Genomic DNA, 26,183 nt, shown 5'->3' with positions numbered 1-26,183 from the left:
GCATACCTATTGATGTGTAAATATGTGTTCATGCACTTTTCTTTTCTGACTGTGTATGGGCTAGTGTTTGCTCATCTCTGGTGCGTGGACCAAAATGGCTATGGGAAGGATACCCAGAACATAAAACCACCATGGAAGACGAGAGAAGGAGTAAACTTACGGTGGAGGGGCTCAGAACCCCAGTACCGGCGGCTTTTGGGAGTGAGCAAGCGGGCTCCCGGTCGTCGATATCCCTGGACAACTTGGCCACCTTGGCATATAATGTTACAAGTGATTTGGATCTGGAGAAGGAAGTGTTCAAGCGAAGTACGACCTTACCGAGAACATCAGTAGCAAGAACAACCAAGGATGAACTGAAGATGGATCTTTGGACGACAAAAACTGTAACAACACCCACAGCATATGCTCAAGATGCGCGACAGCAAGAGGTGCTCCAGGAACAAGATAAGGATCCATTCAAAAGAAACTCATCAACTTTGAGATCTCCACCAATGCTAAAGGCGATGAAGGAAAAAGTACAGGCAAGATCAATAACTGGCAAAAGTGAAACAGCGTATAAAAGGAGTAACCCTGTCGGGGCTTATAAGGAGCGGAGTCTCGATCCGGAGGAATTACCCTTCACCCAGCTTGGGGCAAAGATAGTTGAGCTGTCCGAGTTTATCAAGGACAAGCACAACGTGCACCAAGCCAAAAAGAATATGGTGAGGGCCATTCGAGTCCTCTATAATGGATCACAGATGGAGGAGAAGAATAATAACAACACGCCGAACCCCGCTGTGCCAACAGTATCACAAGCGACCCAAGTGACGCCTAACCGTACTACCATCGAATCCCAGCGAAATAAGCGAGTACGTGAAAAAGAGGGGGATCCTTTAAATAATCAGCAGGCGCCTAAGAGAAAAAAAGGCGGGCAGGACATCCTGAAAACCAACACCAACAGTTCAGAAGTAGGAAAGCATACAGCGAATCTAGGAAACTCGACCAGCGTTGCGAAGCCCAAGACGAACGAAAACGATGGATGGACTAAAGTAACCAACAAAAAAGCCAAACGAAAAGCAAAAGTGCGAACTCGTCGTCTCCAATAAGGGCAATCTGTCCTACGCGGAGATACTCAAAAAGGTCAAAGCTGATCCCGACCTAAAAGATCTGAGCGGAAATGTAAACCGAATCTGAAGAACCCAGAAAGGGGATCTCATGTTCGAGCTGAAAAGATCCAGCGGTGGCAAAACTGATGACTTTCGCACTCAAGTGAAAAACTCACTTGGGGAGAATGCCGCAGTGCGTGCCCAAAAACATGAGATCTATATACAATGTAGGGTAGTAGGCTGACATTTGTAGAGAACGGACGTGTCTACAAATTGATATTATTAATAAAAATAATTTAAAATTGAAATTAAATTAACTTTTATCAAGAATATAAAAAGATATTTATATTACTTAATTAATAATATATAATTTAAAACTTAATCGAAACTAATTTACTTTTGAGTTATTATCTAAGTTACTTTTCCTTAAAAAGTTTTGAGAAAACATTCGTTTTTTTTGGCTTGGCGGGAATGAGCGGTGAGCCGCCGGCGGGTGGCGGGCCAGACCGGCCCCCCACCATAAGGTCTAGGGGCACTCGGATCGGTCGTGGAGTCCGCAACGAGGAGGATCCAGACTTGAAAATAGCCAAAGTGAGGATAGCCAATCTTGAAAGGAGAAATGGCGAGCTGGCGAAGACACTCGAAGATTTCAAAAAGCAAATGACAACATTGATAAAAAAAAATGAAAAGCTTACAGAGCAGCTAATGGCTGGGGAGGCGGGCCCGCCGTCTCCAAAGGTAGCCAGAAAAAAGGTTAAGCTATCTTCGACTACTTTTGCAATCATGGAAGAACCGGGCTGCCTTGAGGGCGAACAAGTTCTCGACAGCGAATCTGTCCGTATGGAGGACATAGAGAGCAGTAAAGCAGACGATACGAGAGTCGGCGACAACGGTGGCGAGGGAAATGTCCCAGAAGAGGATGCTAACCAGGCAAGTTGCAATAGTGAAGATGGAAAATTGGGTGAGTTTTTGGTCTATGTTTCCAAAAAATTAAAGAAAAAAAACAAAACTCAAGAAAAAATGTTAAATAATGTTAAAAATAATGCAAGTACCAGTGAAAATTTAAAAAATAATGCAAGTACGAGTGAAAATTTAAAAAATGGTCCGACTGGGGATACAATTAGCACCCGAAATAAAGAAAAGGGGGAAAGGGTGCCCCCCATTAATGTTTATAAATTAGGTGGTAGAGATTTAGCCACTCTACTTAATAGGAGCGCGGGGCTCTCAAATTTTGTTATTAAAAAGACGGGGGCCGAGAGAGCCCAAGTCAAATGCAATAAAATTGCAGATTATAAAAAAGCACGGGAGGTCCTCGAGCGAGTGAAGGCTCCTCACTTCACCTACACTCCAAAGGAAGAGAAGGTGCAAACCTTCCTTCTGAAAGGCTTGGATGCGGAGGAAGAGCCCGACGAGGTGCTCAAAATGCTCCGGGAGACGGGAACTGTGGTTAAGTTCCTCTCAGTGTCACGGTTTAGTACGAGGAGGTCCGTTTTAGAAAAACAAATCCTGCCGCACTTCCTCGTGCAGATAAGCCCGGAGAGCCGGGGAAGCGATCTGATCGGCATCAGGTCGCTTAATTACCAGGCCATTCGTTTTGAGCGCCTGCTAAGGGGCGAAATAGTCCAGTGTCGAAGATGCCAGCGCTATGGTCACTCGGCAGTGAACTGTCAAATGACCTTACGATGTGTAAAGTGCGGGAAAGACCATACCGCAGCTGAATGTTCGCTGACTGAAGCAGATGGCAAGGAAAAAACTTTCTGTGTTAACTGCGGAAGCGGAGGGCATCCGGCTTCGTACCGTGGATGTCCTGCATACCGCAATGTTAAGGTCACAAGGCAGCAAGCACCGAGATCGGCCCAAAAAACGAAGGTGTCAGCGGCGTTGGATGGTACCGTCCCTTCGGCACCAATCGTCTCGGGGATCCCATTTGCAGAAGTAGTTCGACAAGGGGGAGCTAAGAAGCCCCAACAAGATGCAAGTGGCGGGATGAACACTATCCTCAATAAAATACTAACCATGTGTGAAAACATGCAGCATACGCTACACGTACACAATACAAAAATAAATAGCATAACAGAATATTTACACAAACAGCATGCCCGCTGCTAGGTCTGCAGTCACAGCGGTACCACTGGATGGTCTCCGGATCATCGCGATTAATGTGAATTCCATCGTAGGAATCCATCGAAGAGCGGAGCTCCTTGATTTCGCTGCCAGACAACAGCCTGACATAGTCTTGATTTCAGAAACTCACCTCAATCCGAGGCATTCGATAACATTCAAGGATTTTGAATTCGTGAGGAACGATAGACGAAATTGTGATGGGGGAGGTGGTACCGGAATACTTGTGGGTCGCCATTATCGTTTCAGGCATATTAATAGGCCTGAATTTGAAACCTTTGAGTGTATCGAAGTCTCATGTATTCTTTTTTCACTGCCTAGAGGAGGGAATTTATACATTCTGTCAGTCTATGCAGTGGGAAACAACCGAGCCAAGTTCAGGGAGGAATTCCATTCTCTGTTTACGATACTCGAACTGAATAGGCTGCATAATTACTATATTATAGCTGGCGACTTGAATGCTAAGCATACCTCGTGGCTAAACGCCACAAACAATCCCAGAGGGGTATTCCTCAAATCTTGGATAGAGCAATACCAGATAGAGTATAAATGCGAATTATATGGGTCAGAGAGTCCAACCTGGCCCAGGGCAAATTCCTATCTGGATTTGTGCATTGCTGACGCGCGCTTGAACTTTAATTTTAGGAATCCTCAACGGAAACTACAGACTCTTCCTTACGATAGCGATCATAACGCTATTCTTATTGAAGTTCTGTTTGATGGACGAAGAGTTCGCCTTCTGCCGATGGACAGTGGTGTCCACAGGCTGAACTTTAAACAAACAAATTGGAAGAAATTCCAAGAGAGGTTTATTCGGGGATATCGAGAGGAATGCCCACCTCTTGATGGGGAAAACGATAGTACAATTGCACCAGGTGACAGGAACTTGAGCAACGAGGAAATACTTCAGTATCTTCTCAAGCTGGAGAACTTGACGCTGGAAACAATTGAACAAATCGTCCCTAAAATTAAACCTCGCAATAATATGGAAGGATATGAAACTGCAGCCATAAAACGGTTGAAAAAAGTGAAAAGCCTTCTGCTCACTCGCGTCAACAAAATCTATCGGAGATATGGGGACTATCATCATCCCATATTGGTTGAGTTCAAATCACTTCTAAAGATCGCGCGGGATCTTATCCGTCAACATTACGTAAATGAAGTGAACTCCCAGTGGCGGGAGAAGTTAAAGGGTATTTCACCAAGCGATCCAGATTCCATGTTTACTAAGATAAATACGTTATTCCGGAAGAAGTCACGAATAACTGTGCCGAGAATTAAAGTCGGTGGCAGCGAGATACAACACCTTATTGACTCAGGTATAGACACGAATAGTGTAACTGCTGATGCGCAAGGCAATTACATCGTGATGGATGATGCTCTGAAACTCGAACTTATAGGGGAGCACTTTGAATCGGTGCATCGGCCCAGAACGGACTTAGAGCCAACGCGACTTTCGGAAATTGTAGAACGAGATGTCCACAATTTCAAATATAGCCTGAACGGCACCACAGTTCTCCAATTTAGCTCTGCGTTGCAGGCTGATCTCATACCGAGTGATAATCTGCTTGATTACTTTGTCTCATGTGGGGAATTAACCACCATATTTAGAACAGTAAACAATAAAAGATCATCCGGTATGGATGGCATTCCCAATGTGGTCCTCAGGCATTTACCAGACATTGCCATTCGTAATTATTGCATTTTGTTCAATAATTTATTGAACAATTCCTTCTTTCCAGGACAATGGAAGAAAGCCCGAGTATTCCCGATTTTAAAGAGAGGGAAGGATTCATCCAGCCCTCAAAGCTACCGCCCAATCAGTTTGCTGCCTAACATCAGCAAGGTGTTTGAGGTTTTGGTATTGAAAGCCTTGAACGGGCATATCAAGAAGAAGGAATTATTGCCGAACGCGCAATTCGGATTTCGATCTGGACATTCGACAATACATGCAATAACGAAGGTAACGTCTGATATTTGCTGGCGAATCAACAATGGTGAGTGCGTAGGCGCTTGCCTTATAGACATGGAGAAAGCCTTTGATACCGTCTGGTTGGATGGACTGATTTTCAGGCTCCTGAAGAATGAGTTTCCCAGTCACCTCGTAGCGATGATGTGTAGTATGCTGTATGGCAAGTGCTTTGTTATTACGGACGGAAATCTCACTACTAACAGAGAATTTCATGTTCTGAATGGATTACAGCAAGGGACAGTGACTGCGCCTACACTTTTTGCGGTATTTGCCGGCGAATTGCTCAATTCTTTCGATTTTAATAAATCTCCTAAAAGGTCGTTGGTTGCCTTTGCTGACGATCTGATAGCCTACACGGCGCACAAGAAGGTAACTGAGGTGCAAGTTGAACTTCAGAAGATGTTCAATGATATTAAGTTCTTCACGAACAGTTGGCGGATGAAAATCAATGCGCAAAAGTGTGAAACGATTCTGTTTCGAAATTCCTTGGCGTATGCCAGTAGGAACTTGAAAAGGAATTGGAGAGATTTCCACATTGTCGCGAACGAGGATAGTTCAGAGCGCATTCCTCATAAGAAGTGCGTTAGATACCTGGGTGTGCGTCTTGACGAGCGTCTCCAATTTAACGAGCACGTTAAAGTCGCGCTAGAAAGCGCTCGCAAGGCATTCATGTCTCTTCGAAGACTCTTTTATGCTCCACATCTTAGCCGGAAGGTTAAGATTATTTGCTATCTTACTCTGGTTAGACCGGTGCTTACCTACGGGTGTGCTATCTGGTTTAATTTGAGTGCTAGCCAAATGGAGAAAATAAGGATCTTTGAAAGGAAATGTCTGCGTGCTTGCACGGGGCTTAATAGGACTGCTTCGTCAAACTATGAGCACTATGTAACTAATGAAGTGATGTATGCAGCTGCTGCTGTGCCAAGAATCGATACAGTTATCGTCAGATTGATTCGGAATCATATAGTGCGATCTGCTTCGCATGGTGAAAACCCTTGGGTTTCGCAGCCGTTCTACCCAAATGATGGGTATTTCGAGAAAACTCTCACGACAGGCTTCATTCCTCCCGAAGCGTTCGTGTATCTTGACAGGAATGGTCTGATTCTTGATTCTGCCGGTGATCCGGTTATGTATCATATACATAGGCGGGCCACGGACAAAAGGATAGAATACCCCCCGAATTTGACAGTGGGGCCTCCGGGATTCGACTGGAGATACTCCAGAGCGAGAGCAATTGACATTAAGCGGGATGAAAAAGAGAAATCTTGGTACTGGTGGCTGCGGGATGCCGGTTAGCGGTGGCCGTGCTCAGTCCTGCCATTTGTTTCTTGGTGGGGCTTTGTAAATATGTATACATTGAACGGGTGCTGATTTTGTCTCCAGTTGTAACTTATAAATACATACGTTATTATTCTTTGTTTTTTTTTGTATGGATATTATTTTAAAAAAAAAGAAAAAATGTGTAATATAAAATCTATAATTATGATAGTTTTAAGAACAATAATTTAAGTTAAAAGTGTCTTTTGAAGCGATTAAATAATTATTATTACTTTTTATATTTCTTTATTTGCCACTAAGGCCAAGTGAATTCTGTCGGGTTTTTGACCATTTCCCGACAACTTATTGTAAAATTAGATTTTCATTTCTTACTGTTTCTCTTCTCTGTCTGTAAATCGTTATTCAAAAATTTTGAGAGCCCACAGTGGCCATTAGATTTAAGTTATTTTTGTTATTTTAAAAGATTGTTTTTTATTGTTCATTTTTTCAATCCATATACTATTGTTACCTATTTCTTAAAAATAAAAATGATTTTAAAAACGTATATACAATGTAGGGATCTCGATGAAGTAACATCGAAAGAAGAAATTTGTACTGCTCTGAAGGAGCAATTCAAGTTGAAAGAACTTACAGAGGAGTCTGTTGTCGGTCTACGGAAAGCCTATGGTGGCACTCAAACGGCCACCATACGAGTGCCAGCGGAGGAAGCGCAGATGTTGTTAGCTGCCGGAAGGGTTCGGATTGGATGGGTTGTTTGCCGTTTAAGGGAGCAAACTTCACTAAAGAGGTGCTTTAAATGCCTCATGTTTGGGCACTTCGCGAAGGCATGCACCAGCAACATTGATCGATCCGATCGATGCAGAAGGTGTGGGGAGAAAGGCCATATTGCCAGAGAGTGCAATAGGGACCCCAAATGCCTATTGTGCGTAGCCAAAGAGGGACAGGATAACCGGCACATTGCCGAAAGTGGCAAATGTCCGGAATTTAGGGAGGCGCTCACTGCAATGAGAAAATGAGGTTTATTCAAATAAACCTCAATCATTGCCGGGTCGCTCAGGATTTACTTGAGCAGACCACGTTCGAATCTAAGATGGAGGTTGCCATCATAAGTGAACCGTACCGAAACCGCCACGGTGGCGTATGGGTCACAGATTCGACTGGTGGAGCGGTGATATGGGCTTGTGGTCGACAAGCCATACAATGTACTGCAAGTCAGGCAGCCAGTGGCTTTGTGTGGGCGAAAATAAGTGGTGTATATGTATACACCTGCTACGCCCCACCAAGTTTGACACTGCCTGAATTCGAGCAAATGCTTGATAATCTTATTCTCGACGCAAGGGGACGAAGTCCAAAGGTGATTGCTGGTGATTTCAATGCTTGGGCCCTAGAGTGGGGTAGCAGAGAATCAAATGCTAAGGGGCGCAGTCTATTAGAGGCTTTTGCGCAGCTGGACATGGTTTTGGCTAACGAAGGCGCCGTAAACACCTTTCAGAAAGGGGGTCAGGGTCGGTTGTAGACCTGACCTTTATCAGCCCTGCGCTGGCGCGTGGTATGTCCTGGTGCGTCAGCGAACGCTACATCCACAGCGATCACCAGGCAATCTTCTTTGAGACATGTGTCGCCACAGGGCAAAGAGCTATCATGCCCGAAACCGAAAAAGGTTTCAGGCTGGTCTGCAAAATCTTTGGATGAGCAGAGCTTCTTAGAGGTGTGGTTAGATAAACGTGATATAGCGGGCGCCTCTACGGAAAGAGCCGTCCATCTGGCTCAATGCATCGCCAAAGCATGTGACGCGTCTATGCCTAGGAGGTGCTCATTCCCCAGTAGAGGACCAAACTACTGGTGGAATGATGAACTGACCGGTCTTCGATCAGCCAGCCACCGAGCCAGAAGAGCGGCTCAGAGGGCGGTAGGTAGAGTCGATCAGGGGCAGAAAGAGTGCGCCTATAAGGCAGTCCGCAAAACCCTCAAGCTCGCCATCCAGCGAAGCAAGACAAAATGCTTTAAGGAGCTCTGCTCAGAAGCGGACATCAACCCGTGGGGGAGTGCTTATAGAATAGTGATGGGACGATTCAGAGGCCGCTCCTCTCCGCAGATCACGTATCCCACCCTCTTGCTGAAAATCATCCAGGGGTTATTCCCCCAGCAAGAGGAGAGCACCGACATATTCCAACCACCTCTGAATGTGACGGCAATTCCTCCAGTCACCAGAGACGAGCTGCTGGAGATCTGCAGCAGAATAGGAGACAATAAAGCGCCGGACCTGGACGGAGTGCCGAATAAGGCCCTTAAGCTTGCCGTGAAATCCAGGGCGGACATGTTCGCTGACCTGTTTGAAGCGTGCATGTCCGAAGGAATATTTCCGGCGGCTTGGAAGCGACAGAAATTGGCACTTCTGCCTAAGCCTGGTAAACCTCCAGGTGAACCATCGTCATGCCGACCCATATGTCTTTTGGACACGGTGGGGAAAATGTTAGAGCGGGTAATCTATAATAGATTACTCCCGGTTGTTGAGAGCCAAGGCGGCCTTTCAGATCGGCAGTATGGGTTCCGAAAAGCCAGATCAACCATTGATGCCATCAAATTGGTTACTGGCTTGGCCGAAGATGCAATTCACGGAAAGGGTAGTACCAGCAAATATTGCGTGGTAGTAACCCTGGACGTGAAAAATGCATTCAATTCGGCCAATTGGAATCTAATACGGAAATCCCTAGCGAAGATTGGTATTCGCGCCTATCTCGCTGCTATCGTCGATAGTTACTTAACTGAAAGGAGGCTATGGTATGACACTGATGACGGACCGCAGGAGTACGTTGCTTCCGCGGGTGTCCCGCAGGGCTCCGTATTGGGCCCACTACTGTGGAACATCATGTTCAACGATGTACTTAATCTTCCCCTTCCGGAGGAAGCCACAGTGGTGGGTTACGCTGACGACATAGCACTGGTTGTTGTCGCAAAGCATCTCGAAGATGCTGAGTTATACTCAAGCGAGGCAATCAGTGCTGTCAAATGCTGGTTGGAGAGCTCTGGTTTGACGCATGCGGAGGAAAAAACCGAAGCGGTCCTCATCACGAAGCGCCGGAAGAGAAATTACGCCTGTGTTCGAATCGGGAATCATATCATCACTTCCAAGCCGACCATCAAATACTTGGGGGTGGTGATAGACAGGAAGCTCAGCTATAAGCAACACGTACAGTATGTTTGTGATAAGTCATCCAAAGCTAGTATGGCCCTGGCCAGGATGATGCCGAACGTGGGAGGGCCACGGCATACCTGTAGGTTGCTTATAGCCAGGGTGGTGACCACAATCATGTTCTATGCGACCCCAGTTTGGAGCGAGGCGTTGCGGATGTCAGTTAATACTAGCAAACTGAATGCAGTCTACAGGAGGACAGCTCTGAGGGTATGCTCTGCCTTCAGGACTGTCTCAGATGATGCAGCATTCGTCATCTCTGGAATGATACCGATTGACACCTTGGCAGATGAGATGGCGAATATATACCATGCGAAGCCAATCTCTTCCCTTATTGAAGACGAAGAAGGCTGAGAGGGAGAGATCCATAAATTGATGGCAAGAGCGGTGGGAACACTCAGGAAAGGGTCGGTGGACTCACAGGCTCATTCCTGCCATCAAGGAGTGGTTGGAGAGACGACACGGTGAGATTAATTATAATCTCACCCAGTTTCTCACGGGACACGCACGGAGGATATCTCCAATACCTTCACAGGTTTAAATTGGAGACCTCACCCGACTGTCCAAATTGTGATGGAGTCCCAGATGACCCAGAGTATGTTTTCTTCCACTGTCCGAGATTTGTGGAAGAAAGGAGGAATCTAGAGGAGACTCTAGGAGAGGTGCTGGTACCAGAAAATCTGGTACCGAAAATGCTAGCACATCAAGAGAATTGGGATGCGGTCAACTCCATGATCGCATCTATTCAAGATAAATTGCGAAAGGCAGAGGAAAGGAGAAAAACGCGGTCACGTGCGCCGCGTATAGAAGAAAGTTGACAAAGCTAGAGTGAGCTGACTCTGCCCCGTGATGTAATACCTTATGGTGGTTCCGGGGGGCCGGGAGGGAGTCGGGGGTGGTTTTAGTGGGTAAGAATCCCACACGCTGGTGTGTCCAGACCAGTGTCTTTTTGAAGATTTCCACCTCCTCAACAAAAAAAAAAAAACAAAAAAGGACAGACAGACAGACAGACGGACAGACAGACATCGAATCGATTCTAATAAGGTTTTGTTTCACACAAAACCTTAAAAAAGGGGTTTTGACCAGTCCAACAAAGAATTAAAATAAATAAGAGCGGACTAAGGTGAACAAGAAAATAAACAAGAAACCAAAAATGCGAATTCACCCGGAGGCAATTGTAATCTCCAACAGAGAACATCTAACGTATGCGGAGATACTGAAGAAGGTGTAATCTGACCCCGACCTGAAAGATCTAGGCGGAAATGCCAGCAAAATCCGGAGGACCCAGAGAGGGGATCTCATGTTCGAGCTGAAAAAATCCAGCGTGGGGAAAACTGACGGCCTTCGTAACCAAAATTTTAAACTCACTTGGGGAGAATGTCGCGGCTCATTCCCAAAAACATGAGATCTATATCCAGTGCAAGGATCTCGATGAGGTAACATTCAGAGAAGAGATCTGCACTGCCATGAAGCAATTCAAGTTGGAGGAATTCAGCGAAGGATCTATTCTGAGCCTAAGAAAAGCGTATGTTGGTGCTCAAACGGTCACAATGCGACTGCCAGTGGAGTCAGCGCAGAAGTTGTTGGCCTTAGGGAAGGTTCTGATTGGATGGGTTGTTCACCGACTAAGGAAGCAGATCTCTTTAAAGAGGTGCTTCAAATGCTTAATGTTTGGACAGTTCGCGAAGGCATGCACTAGCGGCATCGATCATACCGATACGATCGATGTCGAAGGTGTGGGGAGAAAGGACATATTGCCAAGGAGTGCAATAGAGACCCCAAATGCATTTTGTCCGAAGGAAAGGAGGGAAGGGATAACCGGCATATTGCCGGAAGTGGTAAATTTAGGAAGACGTTAACTAGAGTGAAAAAATGAGGTTAATTCAAATAAACCATAATCATTGCAGGGTCGCACAAGATTTGCTTGCGCAGACCACTTACGAATCCGCGATGGTGGTTGCCATCATTAGTGAACCGTACAGAAATCTGTACAGTGGTGTATGGGTCACAGATTCGATTGGTGGAGCGGCGATATGGGCGTACCGTCGTCAAGCCATACAATATAGCATGCGTGAGGCGTCTAGTGGGTTTGTGTGGCCAAAAATAAGCGGTATATTCATATACAGCTCCTACGCTCCACCGAGCCTCATACTTCCTGAGTTTGAAGACCTGGTAGACGATCTTGTTCACGACGCAAGGATACGAGGTCGAAAGGTGATAGCCGGTGACTTTAATGCGTCGCCTATCGAGTGGGGCAGCAAAGAGCCTAACGCAAGGGTGCGGTGATTATTAGAAGTATTTGCCAAGTTAGATGTAGTTCTGGCCAACGAAGGCGATGTAGACACATATCGAAAAGGGAACTGGTTCAGTTGTAAATCTGACTTTTAGCCTTGCGCTGGCACGTGAACTGTCCTGGCAAGTTAGCGAAGACTTCACCTACAGCGACCACCTTAAACTAAGGACGGAAGCCGAAATCCAAAAGAACACCAGGATGGTCTGCAAAAGCGATGGATGAACAAACATTCATGGAAGTGTGGCTAGACTTGTCTAGCAAAGCTGGCATCTCCACGGATAGAGCTCTCCATGTTACAACAAGCATCTCTAAGGCTCTGTGACACGACGATGCCTAGGAAATGCTCATTCCCCACTAGAAGACCCAATTATTGGGGGAATAGTGAACTTGCCAGCCTTCGATAAATTTACCTCACCACAGACGAATAGCTCAGAGGGCAATAGGTAGGATCGATCAAGGGCAAAAGGAGCAAGCCTATAGGGAAGGTCGCACTCTTGTTGAAAATAATCCAGGGGTTATTGCCCCAACAAGAGGGGGTTACTGACACTTTCCAGCATGCCCTTAATGTGACGCCGATTCCACCAGTCACCGGGACAAGCTGCTGGAGATCTGCAGTCGAATAGGCGACAGTAAAGCCCCGGGTCTGGACGGCACACCGAATAAGGCCCTCAAATTTGCCGTCAAATGTAGCCCGGATATGTTCGCGGAGCTGTCCGAAACGTGCATGTCGGAGGGTATCCTGCACCGTGGAGACGGTAGAAGCTGGTGCTGCTGCCTAAGGCTGGCAAACCGCCAGGGGAACTATCCTCCTATAAACCCATATGTCTTCTAGACACTCTGGGGAAAACGTTGGAGCGGGTTATTTATAATAGACTACTGCCAGTCGTCGAGAGCCAAGGGGCCTTTTAGATAGGTATTATGGGTTTCGTAAAACCAGATTAACCATTGATGCTATCAAAATGATTACTGGTTTGGCCGAAAATGCAATTCGCGGAACGGGTTGTACCAGCAAATATTGTGTGGTGGTCACCCTGGATGTGAGGAATGCATTCAACTCGGCCAATTGGAGCCTTATACGAAAGCCTCTGGCGACGATTGGTGTTCCCACCTACTTCACCGCTATTATCGATAGCTACTTGAAAGAGCGAACACTGTGGTATTATACCGATGATGGACCCAAGGAGTACGTTGTCTCCGCGGGTGTCCCACAGGGCTCTGTACTGGGCCCACTATTGTGGAAAGTCATGTATAATAATGTGCTTAACCTTCCGGTCAATTATAATCTCAGCCACTTTCTCACCAGCCATGGAGGATACCGTCAATACCTGTACAGGTTTAAATTGGACACTTCACCTAATTTTCCAAACTGCGACGGGATCCCAGCGCACATATTTTTCCAGTGTCCAGTTCGTGGAAGAAAGGAAGAACTTAGAGGAAGCTTTAGGTGAAGTGCTAGCACCGGAAAATTTTGGCCGGAGAATGGTAGCTTCTCAGGAAGACTGGGATGCGTTCAATTCCATGATTGCAGTAATCCAGGATAAACTACGAAAAGCAGAAGAAGTGAGGACGGCGCGGTTACGAAACCCGCGGGTAGGCGGAAGGAGACCTAGCTAAAGTACGCTAACTCCGCCCCATGGTGTAATACCTAAAGGTGGTTCCACAGGGTAGGAGGGGGAGTTGGGGGTGGCTTTAGTGGGTAAAAATGCCACACTCTGAGGTGCCCAGGCCAGAGTCTTTTGAAGATTTCCACCTCCTCCTCTTAATGCATTGATGCAGCATAAACTTTTTTCCATGCGGAACTCGAAAGGGAATACTTTGTTGTCAAATTGCGAGGAGGGATGCAATAAATTTTGAAAAGTCTACAAAGTCATTAAAAAAACTAGAAATCAGACTATCGCAACCCTGCAATCTGACGACAACTTGATAATTAGCGATTCTGGGAAAGCGAAATTCCTTGCTGATCACTTCGCCGCCGATCCAGGGTAGCCGCCCACTTAGGTTGTAGGGCTAATGATATTTTGGTTGAACAAACAATCCAACACGCCGCTTCCTACCAAACATCTTTGTAAACAAATCGATTTGTGCAGAATTTTAAAAAAACATCAGCATTAAGAAAGCACCCGGTCACGATAAGATTCCCATTGTTGTTTTAAAGAATTTGTATGTAAGCTATTGTTCTTCAATCATCCATTTTTAACTCCTGCCCCAAACTCTTGTATTTCCTAGTAACCTGGAAAATGGCGAACATTACAAATAATCCCGAATTTACCGTCTCTCACCAGCTCTTTAGAGTAACTAACGATATTTGAACCCCATTTAACGAAAAGAAATCTGTGGGTATGGTGACACTTGATATCGAAAAAGTGTTCGACACAGTATGGCACGCTGGGCTTCTGTGTAAAATGATTAGGTTCACTTTTCCTCTCCTTCTTATTCTAATAATTAAATATTTCCTAGCCAACTGTACATGTAAAGTGAAAATAAATGGTTGCATCTCTCTGCAAAGAAATATCACTCGGGTGTCCCGCAAAGTTCTTGTCTTAGCCCTTTCTTATATTATATAATACAGGGTGGGGCAGCATAACTTCCTTTTTTCAAAACTCAATAAAAACTATTGTATGTATCGGAAAATATTTATTTATTTTTTAATAAAGCAGCTACATGTCTAAAGTTTTTATTTACATTGTTTTGAAGATCAAATCTGTTAGGTGACGTCCCCCATTCTCCATACATTGCGTAAACCGATTTCTGGCGTTTGTCATGACTCTTGTTAGCATAGCAGGTGTTTTGTTGGCAATTTCTTCTTGGATGTTGGTCTTCAAATCTTGTAGGGTTCTTGGACGGTTCACATAAACACGGGATTTCAAAAAACCCCATAGAAAAAAATCACAAGGGGACAGATCGGGAGAGCGTGCCGGCCATTCCAAATCGCCTCTAATTGAGATAAGGCGCTGTAAAGTAATTAATTTCACTTTTTGTAATAAAATAAAACAAATCTATCTAACTTCTTAACGTTTATTGTATTTCCTCGCGTCGTATCTATCACAATCGATATCTAAAACAATAATAACAGATCTTATCTTTTCCAAGCGTAAACTGGACTCGGAAGGGTTTCAAGCTAAACCTGTTTTCACACATACAAATATTTACAACACATCTATTTTGGAAGATCTTCGTCAAGATCCATTGCCAATTATCTTTCCTGTGTAGGATTGCAAGCTATAGTAACAAGTTAGTACGTCTACTAATTGCGTGTTACCATGCTCGTCCTACACGTTTAACTAAACCTCTTCCAGAACTCTTATGTAATTACACAATTTTCATCCGATTGCGCATTGATAATCAATGAGTCGGAAACACTTAAACTCTCATTGCACATTTCGAACACGAAATAAGTGAGAGGTATAAATTTCATATTTTGTCTCAGTTTAGCTTGTACATTTTAAACACGCATTTCTTCATTTAACATATTCCCGGCCCGGGAGTGCATTTATATATATTTGCCCTTTTTCACATTTTGATAATTTTAAGAATTGGTTTTCTCAGCATTCTATTAATGGAATAAGTTTTGTTATATTTCGTTTTATAATTCCTGATTTGGTTTTCAAAGTTACAACCCTAATTCGTTGATCATCGCCAGGATAAATTTCAATTACTCTACCTAGTAGCCATTGTTGCTGCGGCAAATGATCTTCTTTAATAATAACTATATTATTCAATTCAATATTGACCTTCGGTTTTTTCCATTTAATTCTCTGTTGTAATGAATTTAAATATCCTTTCTGCCAATTTCTCCAAAATTTTCGAACTTGTTGTTGGCACAACTTCCATCGTTCTGAGTATTTAATATTTTCATCAACGTTAGGTATATTTATGGTTCTTAAGGAATCACCTATTAAGAAATGGCCTGGCGTCAATACCATCAATTCATCGGGATCATTCGAAATAGGCGTAATTGACCTTGAATTTAAACAAGCTTCTATTTCAATAATAATTGTGTTAAACTCCTCATATGATAACAAAATAGATCCTGTCATTTTTTTCAAATACATTTTTACGGATCTAATATTTCCTTCCCACAATCCACCGAAATGTGGATTTCGTGGCGGAATTAAATTCCATTCTATTTCGTTTACATTCATAAAATTTAGGACATTTTCTTCTTCAGTATATTTTTTTAAGAAAGCCTTCAGTTCATTTCTAGCTCCAATAAAATTAGTTCCATTGTCTGAATATATTTTTAAAGGCAATCCCCTTCTACCGATAAATCTTTTAAACGCCGCAAAAAAGGCATCAGTGCTTAAACTTTGAACTAATTCTAAATGTATCGCCTTGGTACTGAAGCAAATAAATAAGACAATATATGACTTACAAGACGTAGTGGATCTTGAAGGTCCAAATTTGGTATTGAACGGCCCTGCATAATCTACGCCTGCAACCGAAAAAGGTCTACTTGGTCTAACACGATCTTCTGGTAAATTGCCCATAATTTGATTATAAGTTTTAATCTTGAATTTTCTACATTCTACGCATTTTGAAATTAAATTTTTTATGTAATTCGCACCGTTAAGAATCCAATATTTCTGTCTCAATTCAGATAACAATAATTGATATGATCCATGATGCAATTCCTTGTGTTTCTCTAATATAATTAGGTTTACAAAGTGATTTTTAGTTGGAAGTATGATTGGAAATTTATTATTTTCTTTTAATAAAGAATTTTTTAATCTTCCTCCTACTCTAAGTATTTTATTCTGATCATAAAAAGGATTTAAACTGAGTAACGAGGATCGATTTGATACTTCTTGTCCTTTTTCCAGTTCAATCAATTCTTTTGAAAATGATTGTTGTTGTATATATTTTATTAACTTCATTTCCGCGAGTCTTAATTCTTTTACAGTTAAGTACCCCCTAAAAATTAAATCCGCATTTTTACAGTTATGAAAAAATCTTAAAATGTAAGCAAGAATTCTTTTAGTTTTTGAAAAAGAGGAATACTTCTTTAAAAACTCCAACCTATAAATTTGAATGTTTGTTACTTGAACTATTTTTTCATGCTCTTTATTGATAGATTCCGCGACAATTATGCTATTATGAAACCTTTTCTCATTATGTAAAATCCAAGAATTTGAAAAATCTTTCAAAAAATCTGGACCATACCACCACATTTTATTTTTAACTAAGTCGATTGGGAACATGCCCCTACTAACGAAATCAGCTGGATTTGATTTCGTATTTGTGTAATACCAATGCTCAGGATTGGAAATATTCAAAATCTCACTTACCCTATTATTAATGTAAATATCTCTACGTAATACCTTAGTTTTTATCCAACTTAAGGCAATCATACTGTCGGAAAAGAGTGTAATCTTTGGGTCGGGATTTAGTTTTAAAGTAGTTACTACCCGTTTCATTAATTTAGCTAACAACACAGTTCCATTTAGTTCTAATCGCGGTAGCGTTAATCCCTTTATTGGAGCAATTCTAGATTTGGAACATACTAACTTTAATTCATAATTTTCCTCTCTCTTGATTCTGATATAAACACAGGCACCGTATCCCATTGTTGATGCATCCGAAAATCCAATTAAATCAACAACTTCGGACTCATTCATTTCAAATGGTCTATTAATCTTTATATTCTCTAAAAGTCCAAATTGAGATTTAAGCATAGTCCACGTTTTTAATATTTCAACTGGAATATTATCATCCCAGTTTAATTCACACTTCCATATTTGCTGCATTAAATATTTAGCTTTAAACGATATTGGACCCAATAATCCCATTGGATCATATATCATTGAGATCTCACTTAAAACTTTTCTCTTTGTTATGTTATTCATATTGCAAAAATAATAATTCGGAAATTCAAAATAATCATGCAAGACATTCCATGATACACCTAGTACTTTTGAGTTACATTTTGAATTAAAATCGTCTACACTCATTTGTGATATGTTTTTTACTATATCATAAGAGTTAGAATACCATTTATGCAATTCAAGTTTTGCTTGTGATAGTATACCCCTTATGTTATTTGCTATTTTTTCCAATTGCTTCAAAGAATTTGCTCCCGTTACTAAATCGTCCATATAAAAATCAGAAAGTATAATTTGGCTTTCTAAGGGATATTCCCTCTTATTTAAATTAGCAAGGGATTGTAAACATTTTACTGCAAGATACGGAGCATCCACAGTACCATAGGTAAGCGTTAATAATTCAAAAATTTGTATCTTTTCATTTCTATTCGGACGCCATAAAATCTTTTGATAACAGGTATCTAATTCGTTCATTAAAATTTGACGGTACATCATTCTAATGTCTGCTGTTAATACATATTTATATTTTCTAAATCTGATTAGAATATCAAAAATATCCTGTTGCAACTTTGGGCCTAATGACAAACAATTATTTAATGATAGGCCACTAGATGAGATGCAAGATGCATCAAAAACCACCCTTAGCTTAGTTGATTCAGCTGAAGGGCGCAATACCCCATGATGTGGCAAAAAGTAGCCACTAAAATCATTTTGATTCGATGCCAACCTCATGTGTTTTAAATTTAAGTACTCCATCATGAACTCTGAATAATGTGTATTCAATTCATTATTTGCTTGTAATTTTTTCTCCAATCCTAAAAATCTTCTCAAAGCAGTTGTATACGTGCTTCCTAAATTTTTAATGTTTTCATTGAAATGATGCTGAACAATAAATCTACCTTCATTAGTTCTCGAACTAGTTTTTTCAAAAAGCAATTCAATTTGATTATCTTTTTCAATTTTGTTATCTTGAATAGTTTCACATTCCTAAAATCTATTTAAAGTTTTATTTAATTCCGTTAAAATTTCTACTTGACTTCTTTCAATATCTAAACATAATGACACTTTGTCATTTGATTTTGTGTTTGTATGACCGGTTACCATCCAACCAAAAACAGTGTTCTGAAGCAGTAATCCCTTAGTCAAATTTAGCCTATCTCCTTTTAAAAATTCATAAAAGCATTCGACGCCTAGCAACAGATTAATAGGAGCTGATATAAAGTAATTAATATCCGCTAACCTATCATCCCCGATGGGCAAGAATAATTTAGGCATATTTTGAGCCGGAACATTATTCATAATGTGGTCTACACATAGAAAGTTCAAATGCTTTGTGTACGTATTATCCAAAGAGCTTATGCGTGCATTAATAGATCTGGAAATTTTAGACTCCTTGCCATTGAATCCGTATACCTTTATGTTTTCATAGTTTGTATTAAAATTCATGTTTCTCAACAATTCAGATGTTATAAAATTTGACTCAGAACCTGAATCTAAAATAGCTCTTCCATAGCAACAAACATTATTACTGTCAAATAATTTCAATAACACAGTCCCAATTATAACCTGATTAATTTCGTTTGATTTGAATGGTAGATGATGAATTGCATCACTTACATTATTTAGTCATATGGGATCATTATTAACACTCGTTTCTATCCTTGGCTTTTTTTCAAGTGGCTGCTCTTGATCAATATGCAACAATGTATTATGCTTTAAATTACATTTTTGACACCCTCTTTTCGTACAAATATTGGAGCAATGTGAAGGTTTCAAACAATTGAAGCATGCTTTTAAATTCTTAATAATATTAATTCTATCTTTTATATTTAACTTTAAGAATTCTGGACACTTATAAATTAAATGGTCCGATTCATTGCATTTGATGCATTTCATAGTGAATTTACTTTGAGCAACCATCACATTTGGTTTTTTAAACGGCTTCTTGATGCTGCCTTGGCTGGTAGACGGACGCATTTTTGGTTCAACATTCTCCAAGATTTGACACTGTCCCAATACAAAACTCTTAAAGTCATCGAAGGATGGATCCTCAACATCCTTAGTTTGAGTTTCCCAATGCTTCTTTGTGACCAAATCCAGTTTATCAACTCCCACATGCACAAAAATTGCATTCCAAGAATTCACCGGTACATCTAAAACAGCCAAAGAATGAACTATTTTACTCAAAGATGTTACTAACCTTCGCAAATCAGTATAATTCTCCCGATAAACTCGTGGAAGCGCAAACAATGATGTCAAGTTTATGTTAATTAACTTTTTACGAGAGTTATATCTCTCTAATAAAGTCTTCCAGGCCAAATCATAATTATTGTTTGTCACACTAAGATCATCAACTGATTTAAATGCTTCACCTTTCAGTACACTACGAAGATAAGCAAATTTATATACTGGATTCAATAATTCATTTTTATGCACAAGTGACTCATAACTATCTCTAAACGATGGCCAGTTTGAAATGTCACCATCAAATTCTGGCAACGAAATCTTGGGTAATTTAACACTTCTTGCACTTGACTCCATTGTCGTTGAATGAAATCGCAAAGGTGAAACACTAAGATCACTATTCCTTCTTCTATTAAGATTTTGAGTTGCTAAGCTAATGTTCTCATAGTATTTCTCTTCAAACAACTCCACTTCATTTTCATCACTTTCACCAATTTCTTTCAATTTTTCATGAACACCTTCAAATTTATGCTTCAGTTCCTTTATATCGTTGAGTCGTAATTCAATCTCCTCAAAGGATTTCTCCTCTATGTTTTCCAGAAATTTCCCAAATCTCTGCAACTTCGCACAGATGTCCATCGATTTTTGCTTCAACACTTCACTCATTTTCACAAAATTTTAAACAATTGCAAAATAATTAATTAGTGCCGCTAGATCCGGCTCGAAGGACCAAATGTAAAGTAATTAATTTCACTTTTTGTAATAAAATAAAACAAATCTATCTAACTTCTTAACGTTTATTGTATTTCCTCGCGTCGTATCTATCACAATCGATATCTAAAACAATAATAACAGATCTTATCTTTTCCAAGCGTAAACTGGACTCGGAAGGGTTTCAAGCTAAACCTGTTTTCACACATACAAATATTTACAACACATCTATTTTGGAAGATCTTCGTCAAGATCCATTGCCAATTATCTTTCCTGTGTAGGATTGCAAGCTATAGTAACAAGTTAGTACGTCTACTAATTGCGTGTTACCATGCTCGTCCTACACGTTTAACTAAACCTCTTCCAGAACTCTTATGTAATTACACAATTTTCATCCGATTGCGCATTGATAATCAATGAGTCGGAAACACTTAAACTCTCATTGCACATTTCGAACACGAAATAAGTGAGAGGTATAAATTTCATATTTTGTCTCAGTTTAGCTTGTACATTTTAAACACGCATTTCTTCATTTAACAGGCGCTCTGGAAAGTGTTCCCTCAAAACAGCCATCGATGCTCTTGAAGTGTGTGCTGTTGCACCGTCTTGTTGGAACCAAGTGTCCCCCAAATTCAAATTTTCTAGCCGTGGGAAAAAAAATTCTGTTGCATGTTTACATACCGGCCCGAATTCACTGTCACTGTAACCTCATTTTCCTCAAAAAACCAGGGACCAATAATTCCAGCTGAGGCAATTGCACACCACACTGTGACTTTGGGTGAATGTAGTGACCCATGTAACAATTGATTTGCGGTCTGGGACGGGAGCCAACGGGGCTAAATTAAAGCGATTCTGAAATGCACGCTGTGTTGCAATAACCGAACATCCGCTTGAAAAGTAAACCTCAACGGCAATGGCACGCTCCCCACTATTTCAACGCATGATGGCGACTGAACCGTGTCGGGACAACACTTTACAGTATCCCCTCTTGAACGAGACCACTAGCGCTCCGCTATGACATCAACTAACTGAGTGGCGCGCATTTTAAAGTTATGCTGCCGCACCCTGTATATTCACTGCAGACATTCCCGTAGATCTATGATACTTTGTCAACTAGCAGTTTTCGACTACGACACATGTCATATTCTAGCGGTCGGGAGGCAACTCTGGCACTGGACTACTTGGAAAATTTTTTGTACAAATTTTACCAATATTTCTTTCGATGGCGTATAAAGATTAATGCTACCAAAACTCAAGCAATTTTTTACCCCAGAAAAATTGAAAAACAAAACTTGCCTGAAAGAAATCTCAATTTCCTTGGTACAAATATTACCTGGAATTCTTACATAACCTGTCTTAGTCTAACTTTAGATAAGAAACTAATTTTCAGAGACCATATGGGTAATGTTTTGTTGAAAGTCTCAAAGTGTACATATACACACGCTGTACCCTCTAATGTGTAAGAAATCCCATCTTTTTTATGCTAACAAATTACTACAATTTTACAATTTTACCATTACGCTGCCCCAGTGTGGCATCGTTGTGCTAATTGCCCAAAACAAATGCCTCAAATTCATCAAATTGCCAATATTGCCAAAGTCCAACATACAATAGCTAAACTTTCATCTACTTTCACCAGGGAAGCAACAGTTTCAACAATTCTTCCGTAACGTCTGCTCTGTATTCGTTTTGAGAATGATGGGGTCCTAAGAATATTTCAGCTCTGACCAAGCTCTGGTCAATAAGGCGGATTTGCGCTCAATATAATTCGTAGGCATGTCGTGTTCTACGAATTATATAAAGGAGCATTCAACATCTGCGAGCCGCTACGGTCACGCTGCTCCCAGGGCGGAGGTGGGGCAGCGTCTGACGATTTGCCTTTGCCCTGATAAGAAACCGTAAAGCCGTCATCACTTGACATTTTTGAAATGTTTGAGTGCAAGCCCTAAGCGAGGGGCCCGTCCCCATCGACCCCGCCGTTCAGATAAGTTCCCTTTATATAATCTCTTACAGTCTTACAGTGCAATGCTCTGGTAAGAAACCGTAAAGCCGTCCTCGCTTGTCTGCTCTGTAGTTCCAACAGCCTTCTCCTCCTCTAGAAGGTTCTGTTAGATTAAGTAATTTTATTAATTTGCTTTTATCTAGTTTAAAATTAGTTTTAAGATTAACAAATATGGTTTTTGTGTACTTTTCCTTATAGTAATTACACTATTAGTCAATTTATACTCAGCAAGAAGCTAAAGATCTCGAACGAAATTGTGTAGGTTGGACAGCTTATCTACAAAATGCCCCATACAAAATATTGTCTGATATTTTATAATAGTGGTTATTAATAGCTGCGCAACGTCTATATCTTTCTTCTTCGAGCAAATGACATATACTATACTAAACTGCTTCCGGAATATATTCATTCGTTCCAAAACTGTTCCAGAATGTTTCTCAGATGTCAAAGAATATAGAGACCCTAGTTTTTACTTATCTTTTCAATTCAAGGAATCTACACTTGCTTTATACCCGATTTAGGATTACAAACATCACTATTTGTAATTCAATAATATAATACAAAAGCCACTATATTCAATATTATATTCAGCTGAAAATACCTTCGCGAACCCTAGGTTGACCAATATCTGTCTAATACTTCAACGTAGGTACCCGGGTGGTAAGCAACGTAGATTATTTTAACTGGTAACACATGGGTTAACTATTTCCAAAGCCATTTAAGAAAGAAAACTAGACATTGGCTCCAATTAAATTATCCTGTTGGAATATGGCCATCAGTTGCACCATTTTTCATCGACTTTAAATCCACCTATGATAGCATAGCCAGGGTAAAACTGTACACGGCCATGAGAGAATTCGGTATCCCGACGAAATTGATAACACTGACTAGGCTGACCCTGATCAATATGCGAGACCAGATAAAAACAGCAGGACCACTCTCGAAACCATTCAACATCAACAACGGTCTACGACAAGGGGATGCCCTATCATGCGTCCTCTTTAAACTGCCTCTGAAGAAAGTGATTCGCGATGCCGATGTAAATTCGAGAGGCACCATCTTCTTCAAAACTACGCAACTACTGGCCTACGCTGGCGAAATCGACATCATTGGAAGAACAACCCAAGGTGTACAGTCTTCCTTCATCCAGATCGAGCAGGCGGCGCGAGATCTCGGGCTGCACATTAATGAAGCCAAGACGAAGTACATAGTGGCGATGTCAGCACCAAAAACCAAAGAACGGACAACATCGAATCGCACTGGCCAAACGAAAACAATAAAAATGGGAGACTACAACAATCTTCCGGAGAAATCTGACTCAACAGGTTGCGGTGGATGGGCCACTTAATCGGTATGGATGAGGATGATCCAGCCCGGAAAGTATATAAGGGCAATATCTATGTTAGAAAAAGAAGACGAGTCAGGCCCTGGCTGAGATGGAGCGATGGCGTAGGTCAAGACGCTAGACAGCTTTTAGGGATATCGAATTGGTGGACCTCGGCGCAAAACCGGGATGTCTGGAGTTCCTTATTAAGGCAGGCCTAGACCGGATACCGGTTGTTGCGCCGTTCATGATGATGATGATACCTTACTCTTTGATTGATTTATTCGAGTGTACTTATGACTACAATAGTTCAAAAGAAGACAACCCTTAAACAGACACCACAGAACAGATATCAAAAAGAATGTCAACACATTCTTATACACAGTATAATAGTAATAATCGTTGGCACAGCAATCCAATTGGATCAGAACCTTGAAGTGTGTTGCAGCACTTCATTCAAAACCGTAACGATACACTATTATTATTACTATTCTGTTCATGGAAAGTCGCACCGCGTCCTTAAAGAACTATTGTGCCCCTTTTACTGATTATAGTTTACCTATTGATCATAGTATCTCAAACAGGCCTATAACCGTCGGGAACTTTATTATGTTCCCTACTTTCAGATCTCTCAGCTTTGCATCTGGTATTAAGTATTCTTCCAGATGCCTCGACTTTTCCTACAAGTGCACAAGTGGTCAACCTTGCGGTCGCCCGAGACTATTATCCTGATTTGACTCAGGTACTCATTCACAGTAGAGTCGACTGATATCCGACGTCGAATCACGATGCAAGTCCCACTGCCACCAGTGAGATTTGAACCGCCATCTTCTGAACGACAGCCTTGTGCTCTAACCCATCAACTATCCAGAAAAAATCGTATATATACTAAAATCGGATGACTGCACTGAGGCAGTTTAACGTCTCAAATGGTGGATTACAATATTGCCAAATTATTTTAGCTTGCTTACTCCGAACCGTCCGAGGTCTGTTAGATCACTTTCAATATGTTTGAATCTTCATCTTTTTGGCAGTCAAAGGGACTTGCTCTTCATAATACAATTTCTGGGTTGCATCATTTGCAGCACATGGCTAATCTATGATTTTTAATGTGACAGAATTATCAGTCAAGAAAAAAAGGGGATATTTATTTTTTTCAATGAGAAATGCTAACCATCTGATTAAGTGGCCCTAAAGCATATAAAGAGCAAATAAAAAGATCTTCTTCTTTCCACATTTAGAAAAAATAATGTTGTAGCAATTGTTCATGAAATCGCCCTATTTCGATTCCAACTCTTCTAACGCTGCTGCTTTCTCCTTCAACTATACAAAATTCGTTTCGTGTAAAGGATCATCAAACCCCAAATCTTTCTTCAATATTTTCCAAATACATGCTGCTTTTATACTACACCAACCTTAGCTGCTAAATCGTCTTTCGTTACAGTATGACCAGATAGAAAGTTTTTCGTATGAACTACAGATTTATCTAGTTTAAGTTGGCAGGACATTTCGTAGTCTAAAATGTTTTGAAAAGGACATCTTTCAATGCGAATTCTACTGAGTTCATTAGTTGAGGAGAATTGTGATTTTTTGTGGGGCTCTCTGAATATCATCAGTTTTCGTTGCTCGATTGTCTGCAATGCTAAACTGTATATCCTTGATAGCGCTGGTAAGAAATATTAAATCTATAGGTGTAAACGAGGACTTGTGATTCGATCTTTTCTAGTATTCATTGAGGGCGAAGTAACGTTCAACGACTTTTGAGTGAATATTTTCTCTTATGTGACTCAGCTGCGACAGCTTTTCAATAGAATACAATTGTCGATGTCTGTTCAAGTCGTCTTAGGCCTGACTCAGCACATTTCTAACCTTAACTTCCGCCATCTTGATTGCGAAGGAGTTTAAGGTTTTTCTTATTATTAATGGCTCTTGTAAACCAACAAACGCTTTCTTTAGAACATTTATTCACATTAATAATAATACAACTTATTTAAACTCAACCATCAACTCCAAATCGAATGCAGACAAACACCAAACACCAAAAAAAACTAAGCCATTCCTCGCGGCAAAAGGGGGTAGCGCTACCATACGGACAAAGATTCCTCTTTCGCAGCCGAAGTTAGAAGACTCAAATTCGAAGCATCAAATTTGAACTCCGAATGCAGGCCCAAAAAATTCCTCGATGACACACACTTCAAACG

At 41.2% G+C, this 26,183-nt stretch overlaps 1 protein-coding gene across 1 annotated transcript in view; it reads right to left on the bottom strand.

The window, feature by feature from the left end:
• Positions 1–19,207, bottom strand: part of LOC119658004 — a 70,177-nt gene extending 50,970 nt beyond the window's left edge. The window contains exons 1-3 of the mRNA XM_038065262.1: positions 18,794–19,207; positions 16,959–18,748; positions 15,599–16,853 (exon numbers count right to left, since the gene is read on the bottom strand). Of these exons, the coding sequence (XP_037921190.1) occupies positions 15,599–16,853; positions 16,959–18,748; positions 18,794–19,207 (3,459 nt within the window). The remainder of the gene's footprint in view (positions 1–15,598; positions 16,854–16,958; positions 18,749–18,793) is intronic.
• Positions 19,208–26,183: the final 6,976 nt, after the last annotated feature.

This window comes from Hermetia illucens, chromosome 1, assembly GCF_905115235.1.
Source record: "Hermetia illucens chromosome 1, iHerIll2.2.curated.20191125, whole genome shotgun sequence".
Taxonomy (NCBI): Eukaryota; Metazoa; Arthropoda; class Insecta; order Diptera; family Stratiomyidae; genus Hermetia; species Hermetia illucens.
This window is presented reverse-complemented; position numbering and strand designations above follow the sequence as displayed.